Source organism: Peromyscus leucopus, chromosome 19, assembly GCF_004664715.2.
Source record: "Peromyscus leucopus breed LL Stock chromosome 19, UCI_PerLeu_2.1, whole genome shotgun sequence".
Lineage (NCBI taxonomy): Eukaryota > Metazoa > Chordata > Mammalia > Rodentia > Cricetidae > Peromyscus > Peromyscus leucopus.
This window is the reverse complement of record NC_051079.1, coordinates 26,760,881-26,779,962: the sequence shown is the minus strand read 5'-3', so window position 1 is coordinate 26,779,962 and position 19,082 is coordinate 26,760,881. Positions and strand designations below refer to the sequence as shown.

At 43.2% G+C, this 19,082-nt stretch overlaps 3 protein-coding genes across 3 annotated transcripts; all 3 read right to left on the bottom strand.

Moving 5' to 3' along the window:
* Positions 1 to 82: 82 nt before the first annotated feature.
* Positions 83 to 7,330, bottom strand: LOC114687139 (protocadherin beta-13-like). The gene is given in 2 exon segments (XM_028861838.2): positions 83 to 3,721; positions 3,723 to 7,330. Coding segments are annotated over 2 exon segments (2,403 nt in total). The 5' UTR covers positions 5,829 to 7,330; the 3' UTR covers positions 83 to 3,424.
* A 92-nt stretch (positions 7,331 to 7,422) lies between these two features.
* On the bottom strand, positions 7,423 to 10,198 carry LOC114687142 (protocadherin beta-18-like). Its single transcript, XM_028861841.2, has one exon. It carries the CDS (start codon positions 10,037 to 10,039, stop codon positions 7,676 to 7,678), a length of 2,364 nt encoding a protein of 787 aa, XP_028717674.1. The 5' UTR covers positions 10,040 to 10,198; the 3' UTR covers positions 7,423 to 7,675.
* A 5,197-nt stretch (positions 10,199 to 15,395) lies between these two features.
* Positions 15,396 to 18,771, bottom strand: LOC114687141 (protocadherin beta-14-like). The gene is given in 2 exon segments (XM_028861840.2): positions 15,396 to 17,316; positions 17,319 to 18,771. Coding segments are annotated over 2 exon segments (2,397 nt in total). The 5' UTR covers positions 18,664 to 18,771; the 3' UTR covers positions 15,396 to 16,264.
* Between the last annotated feature and the right edge of the window lie 311 nt (positions 18,772 to 19,082).

Here is a 19,082-nt window from a genome sequence, read left to right as displayed (position 1 = left end):
CTAACTTTTTTCAAGTTGCTTTTGTGCGTATAAATAAAACACTGAGGTATTGCATAAGACTAAATACAAAAGTAAATTTTCATTCACGGTATTGAGTATTTAATGCTGCCGATGTGTCAATGACATAAGTAAGGTAGTGTAATCAACATTTGCATCGAGGGGCAAAGTCTCAAAAATAGCATGGGGAATGTTTCACAGGCACATATTTTTCGTCATGCACACCACGGAGCTAGAAATGAGTGGGCAATGCAAAAATTTCAACCAGTGAATTCTACAGAATGTAGACATGCTTTATTAAAGAAGGCATGGACTCTGTCTTCTCTCCAACATCCAAGGAAAGAATGGTAGGTTTTCCCAACATTCAATTACCAGAAAATTATTTCATAGACATATGTGGACCTGGATTGGTTTTTATATTTGGCATGAAGAATGCCTGTGTCTTGTAATATACAGCTTTGGAATATAACATACACTTAAACACATCCATTTAAAGTAAAGCTTAGAGCTCTTTAACATATACACAAAGTGGCACATCCATCATCAACGTCAGTTTTGGAGCATATATCTTGCACCAAAGAAGAACCTCACATCCCTTAACTCCCATCTTATTATTTCCTCTTTTCCCTAGGCAGAGCCCAAAGGAATAATCAGTCTCCTTTTTTGATTTCTATGGAGTCCTCTATTGTAGACTTGCATACGAGTAGAATGACAGAATATGTGAACTTCTGAGGTCAGCTTCCCTCCTGATGCTTTCAAGGTTCATCCAAACTCTGGCATGTGTCAGTATTTTTATTATTTTTTCTGACTGTAGCAGGCTCACGTTTATTTGGGCATTTGGAATGTTTCTACCCTTTTGCTTTTCTGAGCAATGTTACTATGAAGACTTCCATATGTATGCGTGTGAGACAGGGTTTCTTTCTGTAGCCCTGGCTGTCCTGGAACTCACCCTGTAGACTAGATTGGCCTTGAATTCAGGTCCACCTGCCTCTGGCTCCCTAAAAGCAAGCACCACTACCTCCCAGCTCATGTACATATTTTATGGAACATATATTATTTATCTAGGAGCTGAATTGCTTACCATATGATAGCTCTATGTTACCCATTTGAAAAATTGACAGGCTGTTTTAAAACATGGCTGCAGCATTTTACATTTCATGAGCTGTGTGACAGGGTTTCAAAATTATGACATCCTCCCAACACTGATCTGACGCTTTGGTCCTCGCCATCCAGGGAGGTCCAAGCATCTTGCTGTGATGTTGATTTGATGAGCGATGTTGTAACAGCTTTTCGGGTGCACATTAACCATGGACATATCTTCTTGGAAAAATATTCTGGTTTTTGCTTATTTTTAATTAAATTGTTCATCGTTTAATAATTGAGTTGTGACAGCTTAAAAATAAATTTAAATTTATTCTATTAAATCCTATTTAAATTTAAAGATAGAGCTTACGTTCTATAATGAAAGCCTGGATAATCTGTATTCTTCTGTTTATATTTTCTGTTTCCATAATTCGAATTGAGTTTCAGTGAAAATTCACAATGGGCAGAGCAGGAAGTTCAGTGATAGAGCACATTTAGTATGTGTGCGACTCGGGGTTTGAACTCCAGTCTACACACACACTGAGACCCTTACTAATTCATCATTTTTGCTAATTGCTCCAGAAGTTGTTAACTGGATTCCTCAAACCAATGAGGCCTAAACTCTTGTTATAGCAATCTTTATATATCTTCATTTGATAGGAGGTGGTATTCCTAAACACACACACACACACACACACACACACACACACACAGAGAGAGAGAGAGAGAGAGAGAGAGAGAGAGAGAGAGAGAGAGAGAGAGAGAAAATAATTGCTAACTCACATAGGGGGTTTATGAAAAGATTTAAAACATAATAAATGTAGGGACTGGAGAGACTGTTCTGTGGTTAAGAGTAATTGTTGCTTTTGTAGAGGACCTGAATTTGGTTCTCAGAACCCAGGACAGGCAGCTCAGGGCCCTTTGTGACTCCAGATCAAAGAAATCTAATGCCTCTGAGGGTACCTGAACCCATATGTACATACCCACATGCAGACACATCTATGTGCAATTAGAAATTGGCAACAGAGGGAATAATATAAGAACTCCTGAGTCATCCAGGACCCCATCTCTATTAAGTTTATTCCATACTATTTCAGCTCACCATTCCTATCATAGATCCTACATGTGCACTCATCATACCATACACATCCCAAGGAGAACATAGTTTTAAAGCAGTGATTCTCAACCTTCTTAATAATTCTGTGACAATTTAATAGAGTTTCTTGTGTGGTGATCCTCCAACCATAATATTATTTGTTGCTACTTCATAACTGTAATCTTGCTACTGTTATGAATATTAATGTATATATCTGATAGGCAGGATATCTGATAAGGTATACGACCCCAGAGGTGTCGAGATCCACAAGTTGAGAACCACATTAAAGGGTTGAAAAGGTGGGAATCCCCTGTCAGGTGAGATATCTCCCTTTGAAAGTGTTCGTGGAGGTTTGCAGTCCTATATCAGTGATACCGTCCTTACTTAGCATGCATGGGGCCCTGGGTTTATCCTCAACTGAAAGGCTTTGGAAGCTGCTTCTTTTTACATCTCACTATACCCCAGCCATGTGCCCGGATCTATTTGCCAAAGAAGACTGTGAAAATGTATTCTTTTGACTAAGCATACAAATAGCCAGAATGGAATTTGAAATCCGACAGTGAAGAAGGGGGGTGGGATGGGGCGGAGAAAGAATGAATAATGTCAGGAACAGTTTTTTTCCACTGGCCAACATTTCTCAGAAGAGAAAAGTCAATTTTACTGCTGTGCTATTTCAGCTTACCAGGTAAATAAGGCAACTTTCTGAACCCTCAACACCAACAAAGCACAGTGGAAAGCAGTTTAAAATCATGATATTAAAAACAATAATGGGCAAAAGAAGAGCCATGCAGCTATGTAACATTTTTAAGAGAAAACACCAACAAAGAAGTTAGTCCAGTGGAGGCCGAATAAAGCACAAGCCAGCGCCCCGTCTTTCCCCCTTTCTGATTAGATTTCGTGGCGTTTGAGCAATGCCATGGAGTATGTTCTCGATGGCTCACAACTAGGAACAGAACACACACTAAACCGCATCTGATTGGGTTGAACTGATCGTAGAACAAGGATTTGTACAACTAGTGACACGTTAGAGAGACAAGATTAGAACATTTCATCTTCCACTCTGGAGAAAAGACCAGATACTCTCACTAAAACCATGGCCAGAATATCCTGAAAACAAGTTTTCAGCATGCTTCAAATTTTCAAAATGGGCACAGCAAGAACAGTGGCTTGAGTTTCAAACAAACAAACAAACAAAAAAAAAAAACACTACCCATGTTAAAAACAAAACAAAACAAATAGTTATTTTAACTAAATGCCAAAACCCAAGTCGTTCCTGCAGTTGGAATTTCCTCCCATTTCTGGTCCAAGAGGATGGTCTTGGAAATTAGGTAAAATTGGTTTCAGGAATTTGAACTCACCTGTCCCAGAGTCTCCCCTCAGACACACCTCATACTGGTAGCTCTGGGACAGGGTCCCTGCCCCACTGACATCCACCAGGTGGCCAGGAAAGTGGCCCTCAGGCACAGAGCAGCCACCCAGAGAGGCCGCCCTGGCCCTCCTGCACAGCCTCACCCCCACAAACAGCAGCACAGACAACAGGAAAATGAGAAGACACAGAAGCCAAGGCAATGACCAGGTACAGAGTGAGCAAGTCCTCATTGTCATGGGCGGGGTCGCGCGCCACCTCTGGCAGAGGCAGGTAGGGCTGAGAGAAGCCATCCACCAGCAGCACATGCAGAGTGACACTGGCAGACCTTGGAGGATCTCCATTGTCCTTGACCAGCAGCAGCAGCCTGTGCTTGGGAGCATCGCGCTCACTCAGCAGCCTGGAGGTGCGCACCTCGCCATTGTGAGCCCACACGCTGAACAGCCCGGGCTCCGTGGCCTTGAGCAGCTGGAAGGACAGCCAGGCATTCTGTCCAGAGTCGCGGTCCACTGCCACCACCTTGGTGACCAGGTAGCCTGGCTCTGCCGCCCTGGGCAGCAGCTCTGTGCAGGGTGCAGAGGCGTTCTGCAGCGGGTAGAGCACGAAGGGCGCATTGTCGTTGGCGTCCAGCACCAGCACTCGCACCAGCGCCTGGCTGCTGAGCGCAGGAGAGCCTTGGTCTGTGGCGCCCACGTGGAACTCGAAGGCCTGCAGGGCTTCGTAGTCTAGCGCCCTGAGCGCGAACAGCTGCCCATTGTCTGCGTTGATGGAGATGAGCGAGTTGAGGGCCAGCTGAGGGTCTTGGGTGGGCAGCAGAGAGTAGGTGATGTGGGCATTGGAACCTGAGTCTGAGTCTGTGGCACTGATGGTGCCTATGTGCAGGGCGGGGCTGTTGTTCTCCTGGACAAACAGGGTGTAGGAGGTTTGGGTGAAGGCGGGGGCGTTGTCATTGATGTCAGAGACCTGCACTGTTATGGTGTGCTGGGTTGTGAGCCTGGGTGTGCCCATGTCAGTGACTGTGATGGTGATGTTGTACTCGGCTATAGTCTCTCTATCCAGTGGTTTTTGTGTTAATAGCGTGTAAAAGTTTTCCCCAGAAGGCTTTAGGAAGAAGGGTAGATCATCCTGAATGGAACAGCTTGTTTTTCCGTTTTCTTTTGAATCTAGATCAGAAACGCTAAAAATTGCCACCATAGTTTCTGGCAAATTCTCTGGGATGGGGTTGGTAAACGCAGACAGGATAATCTCTGGAGCGTGGTCATTCACATCCATGACTTGTGTCAGAATCGTGCATTTTCCAGAAAGGGTTCCAGCATCTCTGGCCTCAATATTGACTTCATAGGACTGAGTCTTTTCAAAATCAAGTTGCTCTTTCAATCGCACTTCCCCTGTCAAGGGATGGATCGAAAAGGTTTTGCTAATATCATCTGAAGCCTGGAAAAGCGAATAGGAGATCTCTCCATTGACTCCTATGTCCTTATCTGTAGCTGAGACAGTGGTGATCAGAAAGCCTATTGGACTATCCTCAGGGACCTGTACCCTATAAAAAAGCTGCTCAAATTGGGGAGCATTGTCATTGAAGTCCAGGACTTCAATGTGGACCTCAGTGGTGCCAGACCTAGGTGGAGAGCCGCCATCCTGTGCTGTGAGGATTAGCCTGAGCTCAGCTTCCTCCTCTCTGTCCAATACTCTGTCTAGAACCAGCTCAGGATATTTCTTGCCATCACTGCGTTTTCGAGTAAGCACGTGGAAATAGGAATTGGAACTGACAATGTAGTTATCAATGCCATTTTGACCCACATCCATGTCCTGAGCATTCTTCAGAGGAAATGTAGTCCCAGGAAGACTGCTTTCTGATATCTTTAGCATGATTTCTTTGTCCAGGAATGCTGGAGAATGGTCGTTTATGTCTGTAACTTCCAGCTCAGCTTGAAAAATATCTAAGGGATTGTCAAGCAGCACTTGGAAACGCAGCAGGCATGGCTCTGTATGCCCACACAGTTCCTCTCGGTCCACTTTCTCAGTTAATAGCAAATCCCCCGTCTCCTGATCCAGCTGCAAATGTAGTTTGTTCCCTTTCGAAACGACCTTAACCCCTCGTCTGGAGAGCTCCAGCTGCCTGAGACCTAGGTCATTTACTAAATTGGTTACAAAGGACCTACCCTCCCTTTCCTCCACCACAGAATAGCGCCTCAGTTCCCCGGCACTTGCCAGAGACAATCCTAATAGGAAAAAGAAAAAAGGGACTTGCCTTTGTCTGCAAGGGAGCTTCCTGCTGGCCTCCATTGTTTGTGGTGGTGCAGCGTCCTGGAGGATGTTTCAGCAAAACTGTAAATTCTCCCTGGTATCTGGTACTGTAGTTATTCACTAGATACCTGAGAATTATTCCAGTCCATTCCTGAGGGCACAGAACTCCTGTCTGAAGTGTCAGAGCTTCTCTGGGCTTCCAGGCTTCAGAAGGTTTCTTCTTTCCCTTTTCTTTTCTTTTTTTTTTTATCCTGTTAATGGAGCCACAGCTGCCTTCTAGTTTTTCTTTCTTATCCTACAGCGCCGCCATGTGTTCGCACTGTATCTTAACATTTTGTGGGATGAAAATGGATGTAAAAAGCCTAAAGCTGCCTGTATCTGGCAGCGGGCAAGGTAAGGCTGCATTACCTCTCCTACTGCTTTGCCTTCTGGGGCAGACAACTGCCCGAAAGCCACACAGGAGAAATGACATTGGTGGAGACGCTTTCAGTAATGCTAATTGAGCTTTGAACAAAGGGTACATATTTAAATAACACCCAGGAGGAAAAATAGATGCAAGAAATACATACATATGTGTGCATGCATTTTTCTAGAAACAGAAGATTTTGGGAATTATATATTTTATTGTGGTGAACCACAGAAACAGTTGTGATCCTTGGGAAATTTATTTACCCTCTCCACCTTACTTTCCTCATCTATAGATGAGGTATTAGAATCTAGGTCCTAGGATTGCTGAGGACTCCCTATCTTACGAATGAGAAACAGATGTTGTTCCAAACCTCTTCCTCCACCCCTTCCTCCTCCTCCTGCTCCTCTCCTCCTCCATCTTCTGAGACAGGGGTCTCTCTATGCAGCCTCGGCTGTCATGGAACTTTCATTGTATAATAGGCTGGTCTCAAACTCATAGAGATCGCCCTGTATGTGCCTCCTAAGTGCTGGAATTAAAGACATGTTCTACCATGCCCAGAATCCAACATTTTTTAGAACTGAGATTTAGTTAAGTCACAGCTATAATAATAGTTGGGTTATAAACCCCCAAAGAGGGATTGTCAGTTTATAAGAAAATAGGACTACAGGCCAAGGGGAGCATTGCTATTTCTGAACACAGGAGAGACTGGTGAGCAATGTGAGTATGACAGATAATATCTAATGATAGAAAACAGCATAATATTGTTGCAAGGTCACCTGCCTGGAGATGGACAGAATGAGGACTCTCTCACATGTCAAATAAGAAAAAACAAAACAGAAAATATTAGGAGGTACTCTGCTTTGCTAGTTAATAATTGTGGAACTTAACCAAGTCTCTGTGAATGTCTACTTGCTTGTTTTTGAAATGTGGCTACTCACTGGTTTCTTCTGAAATAAAGTAGTAAAATAGGATGATGCCTGTAAGTCCAGCACTTTGGGCAGGAGGATCAAGAGTTCAAGGCCATCCTGAACACAGGGAGACCATGTCTCCAAAAAGTGATGAAATTATGTACTATGCACAGTAATTACTAAAGAAACTTTAAAAAATTCTGTGTGGTATAACCTCCCCAAATATAAGGTAGGGATTTCTACATGTGATTCCAATCAACTCAGGACATAAGTATCAGTGAAGAAATTACATGATGGAAAAGCAATTGAAACCATCCTTAGTAAGATTTGTCATTTAATAGATTGCATTTCAACAAAAGCTTAAAAACAAAGAGGGATCAAATTAAATTTGAGATAGCCTACAACCCATGTACTTCATGCTTTAGAGAAAGTTCTTGGGAATAACCAAAGGAAGTCTTTTCTGATCTAATTTAATTAACCTTGAGATGTTAGCATAAAATCATTCTCCTACACTCAACAAGGGCATGCTTTAAATTAGGGCTGCATCCGGAGGTAGAAATCTTTAGTTTTTATTCTACTTCTCTCCCCATGCTTTCGGTTAGAAAGTTGGGAACAATTGGTTTTAGGAACTTAAATTCGCTGGTTATCCCTGACTCTCCAGTCAGGCATACCTCATACTGGTAGCCCTGGGACAGGGTTCCAGCGCCGCTGACATCCACCAGGTGGCCAGGAAAGTGTCCCTCAGGCACAGAGCAGCCACCCAGAGAGGCCGCCCTAGCCCTCCTGCACAGCCTCACCCCAACGAACAGCAGCACAGACAACAGGAAAATGGAAGACACAGAAGCCAAGGCAATGACCAGGTACAGAGTGAGCACATCCTCGTCCGGTGCTACATCGCGCGCCACCTCTGGCAGAGGCAGGTAGGGCTGAGAGAAGCCATCCACCAGCAGCACATGCAGAGTGACACTGGCAGACCTTGGAGGATCTCCATTGTCCTTGACCAGCAGCAGCAGCCTGTGCTTGGGAGCATCGCGCTCACTCAGCAGCCTGGAGGTGCGCACCTCGCCATTGTGAGCCCACACGCTGAACAACCCGGGCTCTGTGGCCTTGAGCAGCTGGAAGGACAGCCAGGCATTCTGTCCAGAGTCGCGGTCCACTGCCACCACCTTGGTGATCAGGTAGCCTGGCTCTGCCGCCCTGGGCAGCAGCTCTGTGCAAGGCGCAGAGGCGTTCTGCAGCGGGTAGAGCACGAAGGGCGGCGCATTGTCGTTGGCGTCCAGCACCAGCACTCGCACCAGCGCCTGGCTGCTGAGCGCAGGAGAGCCTTGGTCTGTGGCGCCCACGTGGAACTCGAAGGCCTTCAGGGCCTCATAGTCCAGTGCCCTGAGCACAAACAGCTGCCCATTGTCAACGTTGATGGAGATGAGCGAGTCGAGGGCCAGCTGCGGGTCATGGGTGGGCAGCAGAGAGTAGGTGATGTGGGCATTGGAGCCTGAGTCTGAGTCTGTGGCGCTGATGGTGCCTATGTGCAGGGCAGGGCTGTTGTTCTCCTGGACAAACAGGGTGTAGGAGGTTTGTGTGAAGGCGGGGGCGTTGTCGTTGACATCAGACACCTGCACTGTTATGGTGTGCTGTGTTGTGAGCCTGGGTGTGCCCATGTCGGTGACTGTGATGGTGATGTTGTACTCAGCTCTGCTCTCTCTGTCCAGTGGACTTTCTGTTACTAGAGTGTAGAAATTTTTGAAAGTAGGCTTCAAGAGAAAAGGGAGGTTGTCTTGAATTGAGCACATCATTCTGCCATTGTCTCCTGAGTCTTGGTCTCGCACACTGAAAACAGCGACGACCATCTCTGATAAGCAGTTTTCTGGGATGGGGCTCATAAGAGATGTAAAGACTATTTCTGGTGGGTTGTCATTCACATCTATAACTTGAACAATAATGGCTGATTTTCCAGAGAGACTCCCACCGTCAACGGCTTGAACATTTATTGTATAAGACTGAATCACCTCAAAATCTAGGAGTGCTTTCAAATGGACTTCACCAGAAACTGGATGGATTTTGAATGTTTCCCGTACATCTCTAGAGACACGAGAAAATGAATAAGATATTTCTCCATTTGTCCCTGTGTCCAAATCTGTAGCACACACCTTGATTACTAGTGAGCCCACAGGGCTGTTCTCTGGTACTTGAACCTCATACAGCGTTCTTTCAAACTCAGGGGCATTGTCATTGACATCCACAACCACAACTTGAATCAGTGCAGTTGCTGACCTGGGCAGTGACCCACCATCCACAGCTGTTAGTATTAAGCTAATTGAAGGCTCCTTTTCTCTGTCCAGAGATCCATCCAGTACCAGCTCTGGGTATTTTCTTCCTTTACCACCATCTTTTAACTTAAGGTAGAAATAGGGGTTGGGGCTTATTGTATAGTTTTGGACACCATTCATTCCTACATCTAAGTCCTGAGCATTATCCATTTGGAATGAGGTTCCTGGAGTTGCACCTTCTGAGATATTTAGAAATATGACTTTCTCTGGGAACGTGGGAGAATGGTCATTTATGTCTTCAACCAAAAGCTCAGCCTGAAAGAATTGCAAAGGATTTTCCAATAACACCTGGAAATGCAGTATACAGGGTTCACTGGTACCACAGAGTGCCTCCCTGTCCAGTTTTTCATTCAAGAGCAAGTTGCCAGTCTCAAGTTCTAACCACAAATAAGGCTGATAGTCATCAAATATAACTCTGGCCCCCCGTGCGGCCAGGTCACCCACACCCATGTCTTTAATTATATTGGCTACAGAGGAGCCAGTCTCCATTTCTTCTGCCACAGAATAGCTCCAGGTCTCGGAAAGAACCGAGGACCCTTCCAGGAAAACAAAAAAAAGCAGCACTTGCCTTAGATGCTGAGCAGCCCTCACTCCTGACTCCATCATTCCGTAGACAAGACACTTTCTGCTGTTCTGTTTCAACTCAGTCCCTGGCAGCTCAGAGAGCAGGTCCGCTCATCTGGACCTTCAGGAATTTATAGGCTTGCACTCCTTTCTGGAGGGTCTTGTCCTTGCCCTGCCTTTTCAGACAGCCTGTTTGCCGTTTTATCCGGTGCTTTCACTTCCGCTGGTTATGAGGCTACTGAGCCGCAGCTAGGAAACAGTCTCCCATCTTATCCTGAAGCGCCACCAAGTGACTATACAGGTTGTCAGGTTTCAGACAAAGCCGAGTGAGTTTGAGACAAAATACTAATTTATCAGATGTATTTGTTAATTAACCTAAATAATATTTTCTGCTTTAGTCCCCTTTCCATTTCTGAGTCGTAGCTTTTGTGATTAACGTAATGAGTTACTATCCGATAGAGCTGTACTGATGAAATGGTTTAAAATAGAATCCTTGTTTCAAACAGTTCATGATTTCTCCTTGAAGACAACTGTAAAACTAATGATAGTTCAAAGGACTCCCATGTCATTGATTTTCAAAGATGAGCAAGAGATTCTTAGGAAAATTGAGACTGTAAACCTATAGATCTCTTCTAGCCATTATTAAATGCTCTCAGAAAAGGCTGGATGGGTATGTTTAGGCACTTGAAGTTGAGTCTGGTATGTGCAAATAGTTGTTTGAGGAAAGTTGGATATTTTGGGCTAGGTAAATGGTACCATTTCCATAAGAATACTCCATAGTAGACTTATCTGGCTGCAGTAGAAAGTAAATACTCACTAGAGAATAGAGTATGTTCTGTACAGATTCTGACAATATAAAACCGTGAAACTGAATTTCACTATTTTGCCATCCAGGGCTTCCAAAGGCATGGTTCTAAGTATTTTATTTATCTATTCTCTGATTTGCTCAGTGAATTTTTATTAAGCATGCTCTTGAGCTAGTGGTAATGTATTAGGGAATGAATGATAATCACAGAAGCTACTTCTGCCATGAAAAATCGAGAAAAAAAAGAACACTTAACATGAAAAATAATGGCTGTCTCCATGAGGAAGGCTCATGCTAATATAAGATCAAAGAGGAACTAACCACAATTTGGAGGTGGAGAAAGTGTATTCTAAACTGATACATGAAAAATGAGTGGAAATAATCTGAACAAAAATAATGTTTGGGAGGGCTGGAGGCGTAGCTCAGTGGTAAGAGAGTACATGTGAATCCCCAGTCTCCAGGAAAGTAAAAAACATGGTGCTGCAAATCTAAAATGAGTGGTGTGATTCAAAAGAACTGAAATAAGACCACGACAATGCACAGAGCAAGAGGAATTTGGTGAAAGCTGAAACTGGAAAAGCAAAGAGTTTATTTTTTCTTCCCCCCTTTTTGTTTTTTTCTTTTTCTTTTATTTTATATTCTCTAAGCAAAGAGTTTGTAAGGAATGTCAATGGAAATGCAAGACTGTTAAAGTGTTCTGAACAGAAAAGTAATATAATCAAGGTTTTATTTTTTTAAAGATAAATATGCTTTAGAGTTGAGCATAAACTAGGAAGGAATAATATAAAAAACTAGACACAGATAAGAGCTGGTTGCAATACTAGCGGTAGGAGATGATACTGGCCTCAATTGAAAATGTAGTAATGCATTTGCACCCAAACTACGAGATAGGATGGGATGAAGTGATAGATCAGTCACATGGGGAGTGTTATAATAAGGAAAAATTACTTCACTTACAAGATTTAAAAATTAAATGATATTAGTGCTGTTAGCTGATAGTGGAACACAGGAAGGAAATAAGGAAGAGGGATAGGCATGAGCTGGAGGGAAAATAGTTTTTCAGTTTAGGGGAAGGGGAAATTTTAAACACATCTAGGGTATTAAAAAGTTTAAGGTGACCACAGAACATCCCTGTAGTTAGACACATGATCTTCCATCATATAACTGAAGCTGAGGAAAGAAGTGAGCTTCAGTGACAAATTTGGGATTTGCTGACATAAAAGAAGTTTGAAACGCTCCAAGAAAAAGTAACAAAACACAACTTAAGGATGCTTGAATTTCTGATTTGGGGGGTGGGATGTAGCGCAGTGGCACAACACTTCCTTTGCATATACAAAGGACTTTTATTTGTACTTGTGCTCATTTCTGGAGAGTCCTGTTTTTTGGGGGGCAGGGCAAGGAAGAGAGGAGAGAAAACACAGCCGTGAGAGACTACCATTTCCAGAAGGTTCTCGTGGTCATATGTTGACATTCTAGACTAGAAATGAATGTGGAATCAGGCATGATGATACACACTCATAATTCCTGCACTCCGGAAGCTGAGGCATGGGAAGTACCAGTTTGAACCCAGTCTGGACCACTGTGAGACTTTATCAGGAGAGGAGGAGAAAAAGAATGTGGCCAGAGGCTAGAAACAGAGTCAGGTCAAACTCCTAGACCACATCTGTGGCAAGGTATGCGTCAATAAAGAGAAAAATGTATTTATACCACTTCTTCCCTGTGGTCTTTATTAATTAAAACTAAAATGATATCAAGTTTGTTCGATTTCCTCCTTTGACAACTCTATAAAAAGACCAGGTGGAATGGTTTGCGAACTTCTGTCAGGAAAGGAGATTTCTCATTTCCCTTGCTTCTACTGAGAAACACGGATCAATTAGGACAGTATCATCATCTGTGTTGAAGTTAAATTTCTCTTTCTTGTGTTTTTTAATTAAAAGTTCTCTTTTTCTTTAGTTTTCTGAAATTTCACTATGATGTTTATAGACACGAGCATCTCTGTAATGTATTCTTTTAGATTTACAGCTATCTCTTAGATTTGTTTGCTGATGTATCATTAATTCTAGAAGTCCCCCAGTCTTTAGTTCTTCAAATACTGTTCTGGTTGAAATTTGCTCATCGGTCTTGCTGGGCAGTGGTGGTGAACATCTTTAACCCCAGCACTCAGGAGGCTGAGGCAGGCAGATCTCTGAGTTCAAGGCCACCTGGTCTATAGAGCAGGTTCCAGGATGCCAGGTCTTCACAGAGAAACCCTGTCTCAAAAACTAAAACAAACAAACTCATCTCTCCATTTGTATGTCTGCTAAAAATTTTGCTCTGTCCTATGTTTTTAATAATCTCCTCCTGTGTTTTCATTGTATTAACTTTTGAGTTACATAATGTATGAATTGTATTTCAACATATTTTATGCAACTAAATATTTTGCTGTGTTTTTATTGTCTTTTATTCTGTTTTAAAATTTTACTTTTGATTAATGTGTTTTTCATTATGGAAGCTTAATTTTGTCCTTCGTATTAGTGTTGATGTGTCTGCATGTGGTTATGTGCATTCGTGAATGCAGGTGCTGGCAGAGGTCAGAAGAGGGAGTCAGTTTCCCCAGAGCTAGACTTAACAGTTGAGCAGCCAGGCATGGGTAGTGGAAATGGAATTCCCACTCTTAATACCTGAACCAATCTCTCTATCCACCCATCTGTCATATCTTACAGGTTTTTTGTTACCTGTACATTTTCAAGTTTAACTTCTATTTTAACAAACATGTTTAGTATATTGTGGATTGCTTGATAACAATAATAATTGTACATTCTGGATTGTCTGATAATGATAATAATTTGACATTCTTTCAAGTTATTCTAGCATTGTTTCATTTCCTGCTGGCTCTCATTCATGGTTTCATGTTTCCTAGGGTACACAGTTGTCAAGTAAAGAGTATTAAAATTGCAAAGCAATAGGGTGAGTAATCTATGATTAGGGCATAATTTATTTTATATAAACCTGCATTTGATTTGACCAGGACCTAAGATTACTGCCTGTCAGTGATAGCTAATTAAACTTAAGGCTAAAATGTCAAGTTCAAGGCTAAAATGCCACACAAGGGCTGATGCATTTCCAATTTACTCTTAGTTCACAAAAAGTTGCTCTGAAGGTTCATGCTGACTAATGGGAAGGACTTGTGTAAATCACCCGGTTTGTTAAGAGTTTGATTTCCATTATACAAATCATTGACATCAAGGTCTGAATTTCCCAAGATTCTAAATGGCCTCAGAAAAATACACACTTTGTAATTACCTTTTCTCTACATTTCAACATTAAATTTGAGTGGATAATATATTGTGTTTTTGTTTGTTTGTTTGGTTTTTTGAGACAAGGTTTATCTGTGTAGTCCTGGCTGCCATTTTATCCTGGCTGCCATTTTATCCTGGCTGCCATGGAACTCATATCTGCAGACCAGGTTGGCCTTCAACTTACGGAGATCTGCCTGCCTCTGCCTCCCAAGTGCTGGGATTAAAGGTGTGCACCACCAGTGCCCAGTATATATACTAGTGTCTTAATAGCTAATTGCTTCCTGTGAAAACAGAGGCCAACATAATGCTCGTCATATAGCCACACTGCATTGTAGCTATCTGTCTATACTCCTTCACTATCGAATACTATGGAATTGAGACCTTATAGTTTGAAATATAATTAGGTATTTATCAATAATAAATACAGATCTATTATTTGTGGCTGTCTGAGAGAGACCACAAGTATTAATAATATTTTAAAGTTATTTTTTGTGCATGCTGAAAATTGAACTTTGGGCATTTAAAGTGCTCAGGGTGCACATATTCCTGTATTTACTCTTTTCTGCTGGGAGTTGAGAGCCAAGCCAAAATTTTGTACCTACCTGCTAGGTCCACACAACTAGACATTATATTTACACCTTTCATTCTTCTTTTTAAGATCATAGGGGTTCCTTTTGAAACAGGGCCTTGGTCTGTAGCAGAGGCTGGTCTTGAATGCATTGCATAAGCACGGTTGTCCTTCCGTATCGTGTCCATAGCATGTCATAAGTCCTGTCAAATTATGACAGCCTCCTGCCTCAGTGTCTCAAGTGTGAGGTTTCCGATCCTAATTCTGTTTCTTTTTAATTTTGGGGCTGTGTCTGACAGAGCTCAGCCTGGCTTCCCACTCCAGGCTCTCACATGCCTCGGTTATAGGAATATGCCAGCATATCAGGTTCTGTTTCCTTTTTTATTTCTTTTTAAGGAAAACTCCTACTATGCAGTCCAAACCAATCTTGAGTTGATTATTCTCTGTCCCCAGTTGCCTGAGTGCTGAGATTACAGATTTGTGCATCCACGCTTAGCTTATATTTACTTTTATTAATGGTTAGGAAAAGTAAATCTAAATCTTTTAAACAGTTTAAAATATTTATTTCAGGGCCCGGAGAGGTGGCTCAGCACTTAAGATCACTGGCTGCTCTTACAGAGGACCCAGATTCAATTCCCAGAACCCACTTGGCAGCTTGCAACCTGTAATTCCAGTTCCAGGGATCCGACACTCTCACAGAGACATACATGCAGGCAAAACACAAATTCACATAAAATAAAGAATAAGTCATTTAAAGATCTTTATTTTAATTCCTAGCAAGTTTTTATCCTGTTCTTTTCTGGTAAAAGACTATTTTAATTAGAACAAGATTATGATCTTATTACCTGCTTTAAGCAGATATAGAGTACCACAAATTTTAACCAAGCAAACATTGTCTATTTAAAAACAAGAAAACAGTAGTATCAAGACCTAGAATATTTTGAGAATTAGAAAGCATCATTAGAAAATAGATAAGGAAAAACTACTTAAGCAGTCAGTATTTAATGCAGGTCACACGAACAGAAATCAGTTCTTGAAAACATAAGGACACAAAGGCCTCTGGGACTGGACATGGAGGGGCAGCATTTTAAAAAATCTTTTATGATGAAATAATCTAACAGAGACTACTACAAATGATACACATAATTTCTACCCAGATGCAGCAACATTTAAAATCTCTGCTTGCTGGGTTTTAATAGTGTATTGGAGCAACTCCCGTATACGGCGACATTTGCCCCTTTTAGTTCCCTCCTCCCCTTCCTTCCTCCCTTTCTTTTGTTGGAGATAATCCACCCAGAGCTGCCTGCTTGTGGACTCTACCAGGTACAGTAACCACCAGCTCAACGCATTTACTCTAAATACTTTAGTTAGTATTTCCATTTCTGAGTCTTGCATAACAAACAGCAGAACCGTTAACATAAAACTTCAAAATAAATGAAACAAATGGTGCAAATTGTTTCGTCACATCACTAGAGCCCCATAGCAACTGTAAGAAAAACATGTAAGATGAAAATTCATGCAACACCAGTAAAACCTAAAATCCATTGCACATCAAGAAAAAAAAGCATCTGCAATTTGTCAGTAAAAGGAAAATATTAAGAGTTTATAGGAGATTTTTATTGAATATTAAATCCAAGACTATTGCGAAAGTTCTCCTTTTCCTGCATATTAGAACCAGCATCATGGAGTTGAAGACTGGGCATGACCGGCTTCAGGAATTTGAACTCATTTGTCCCAATACCTCCTGTCATACACACCTCATACTGGTAGCTCTGGGACAGGGTCCCTGCCCCACTGATATCCACCAGGTGACCCGGAAAGTGTCCCTCAGGCACAGAGCAGCCACCCAGAGAGGTCGCTCTGGTCCTCTTGCACAGCCTCACCCCCACGAACAGCAGCACAGACAACAGGAAGAGAGAAGACACAGAAGCCAAGGCAATGACCAGGTACAGAGTGAGCACATCCTCATCCTGGGCGGGGTCGCGCGCCACCTCTGGCAGAGGCAGGTAGGGCTGAGAGAAGCCATCCACCAGCAGCACATGCAGAGTGACACTGGCAGACCTTGGAGGATCTCCATTGTCCTTGACCAGCAGCAGCAGCCTGTGCTTGGGAGCATCGCGCTCACTCAGCAGCCTGGAGGTGCGCACCTCGCCATTGTGAGCCCACACGCTGAACAGCCCGGGTTCCGTGGCCTTGAGCAGCTGAAACGACAGCCAGGCGTTCTGTCCAGAGTCGCGGTCCACTGCCACCACCTTGGTGACCAGGTATCCAGGCTCTGCCGCCCTGGGCAGCAGCTCTGTGCAGGGTGCAGAGGCGTTCTGCAGCGGGTAGAGCACGAAGGGCGCATTGTCGTTGGCGTCCAGCACCAGCACTCGCACCAGCGCCTGGCTGCTGAGCGCAGGAGAGCCTTGGTCTGTGGCGCCCACGTGGAACTCAAAGGCCTGCTGGGCCTCGTAGTCCAGCGCCCTGAGCGCGAACAGCTGCCCATTGTTGGCGTTGACAGAGAAGAGCGAGGCCAGGGCCAGCTGTGGGTCGTGGGTGGGCAGGAGCGAGTAGGTGATGTGGGCATTGGAGCCTGAGTCTGAGTCTGTGGCACTGATGGTGCCTATGTGCAGGGCGGGGCTGTTGTTCTCCTGGACAAACAGGGTGTAGGAGGTTTGTGTGAAGGCGGGGCGTTGTCGTTGATGTCAGACACCTGCACCCTTATGGTGTGCTGTGTTGTGAGCCTGGGTGTGCCCATGTCGGTGACTGTGATGGTGATGTTGTACTCAGCTCTGCTCTCTCTGTCAAGTGCTTTTTCAGAAAGTAGAGTGAAAAAGTTCTTGAAGGTGGGTTTTAGGATAAACGGAAGGTCGTCCTGAATAGAGCAAAGGATCTTTCCGTTGTCCCCAGAGTCTTGATCTCGGACACTGAAAAGAGCGACCAGGGTCTCTGAAGCATTCTCTGGAATTGTCTTTGTAATTGATGATATGGTCACTTCTGGTGCATTGTCGTTTATATCCAATACTTTAACTAGAAGAGTGCATTTTGCTGAAAGACCGCCACCATCTGTTGCTTGGATATTTACAGAATAGGATTGTATTACTTCAAAATCCAGTAATGATCTCAGGTTGACTTCCCCAGATGTTGGGTTGATGTCAAAGGTTTTTCTGATACCTTCTGATGCATGCAAAAATGAATACGATATTTTCCCAGAATTTCCTGTATCTAAATCCTTAGCAGAGATAGCAATAATACTGGAACCAATGGGCATGTCCTCTGGGACCTGCACCTCATAGAAACTCTGAGCAAACTCAGGAGCATTATCATTGATGTCCAAGACCTTTATGAGAATGGATGTTGTCCCAGACCTGGGAGGAGACCCACCATCCAGTGCTGTAAGTGTCAATCTAAGTTCAGACTCCTCCTCATGATCTAGAGCTCTGTCTAGAACCAGCTCCGGATATATCTTTCCATCACCACTGTCATGAACTTTAACATAGAAGTGAGAATTGGGGCTAATGCTGTAGTCCTGGAGACTGTTACTTCCTACATCCACATCTTGCACATTCTCAATTAAGAACATGGATCCGATAGTTGTGCTTTCTGGTATTTTAATAGTTATTTCTCTGTCCAGGAATGTAGGGGAGTGATCATTTATATCTATGACATGCAGCTCAGCTTGATAAAACTGTAAAGGGTTTTCCAGAACCACCTGAAAAGGCAGCACACAGGGCTGGGTGGAGCCACACAGCTCTTCCCGGTCCAGTCTCTCACTCAGGAGCAGATCTCCCGTCATCAAATTAAGGTGTAAATGCTTTTTATTATCATCTGACACTACCCGGGCCTCCCTGGAAGACAACTCCACAACCTCCAGCCCCAGATCCCTTGCCAGATTAGCCACAAAAGAGCCAATTTCTGTTTCCTCTGCTACAGAATACTGCAAAGATTCAGTACTCGCCTGAGACAATCCCAGCAAAACAAAGAAAACCAAGACTTGCCTTTTCTGCAGAATGAGTGTCCTTCTGGTTCCCATAGTTCCTTTGGGTGACCTCTTTTGTCGCAAAATTTAAATTTGGTCCCAATTTTGAGAGATGAAAGTCCGGTTCTTTCTATTGAAAATCCCTTGGCAGCTCTGTCGGTGAAGCCCTGTGATACCTCCCTTCTCTATGTATTGGCTGTTCTCTGGTTAGCGGAGCCCACAGAGCTGGCCATGCACTGTTTCATCTTATCCTATAGCGCCACCATGTGTCTCTGTGAAGTTTTTCATTTAATAGTTTTCTCCTAAAAATTTGTGAATACATCTATCTAGATTATTCAAAAGCAAATTTCACACAGACTATGTTATCTTTAAATGTTCATTATTTTTCTAATTAAAACATAATTACAATATCCTTATCATAATTGACTTACTTAGAAATAATTTTTGGTTATAACTTATAACCCAATCTGTTT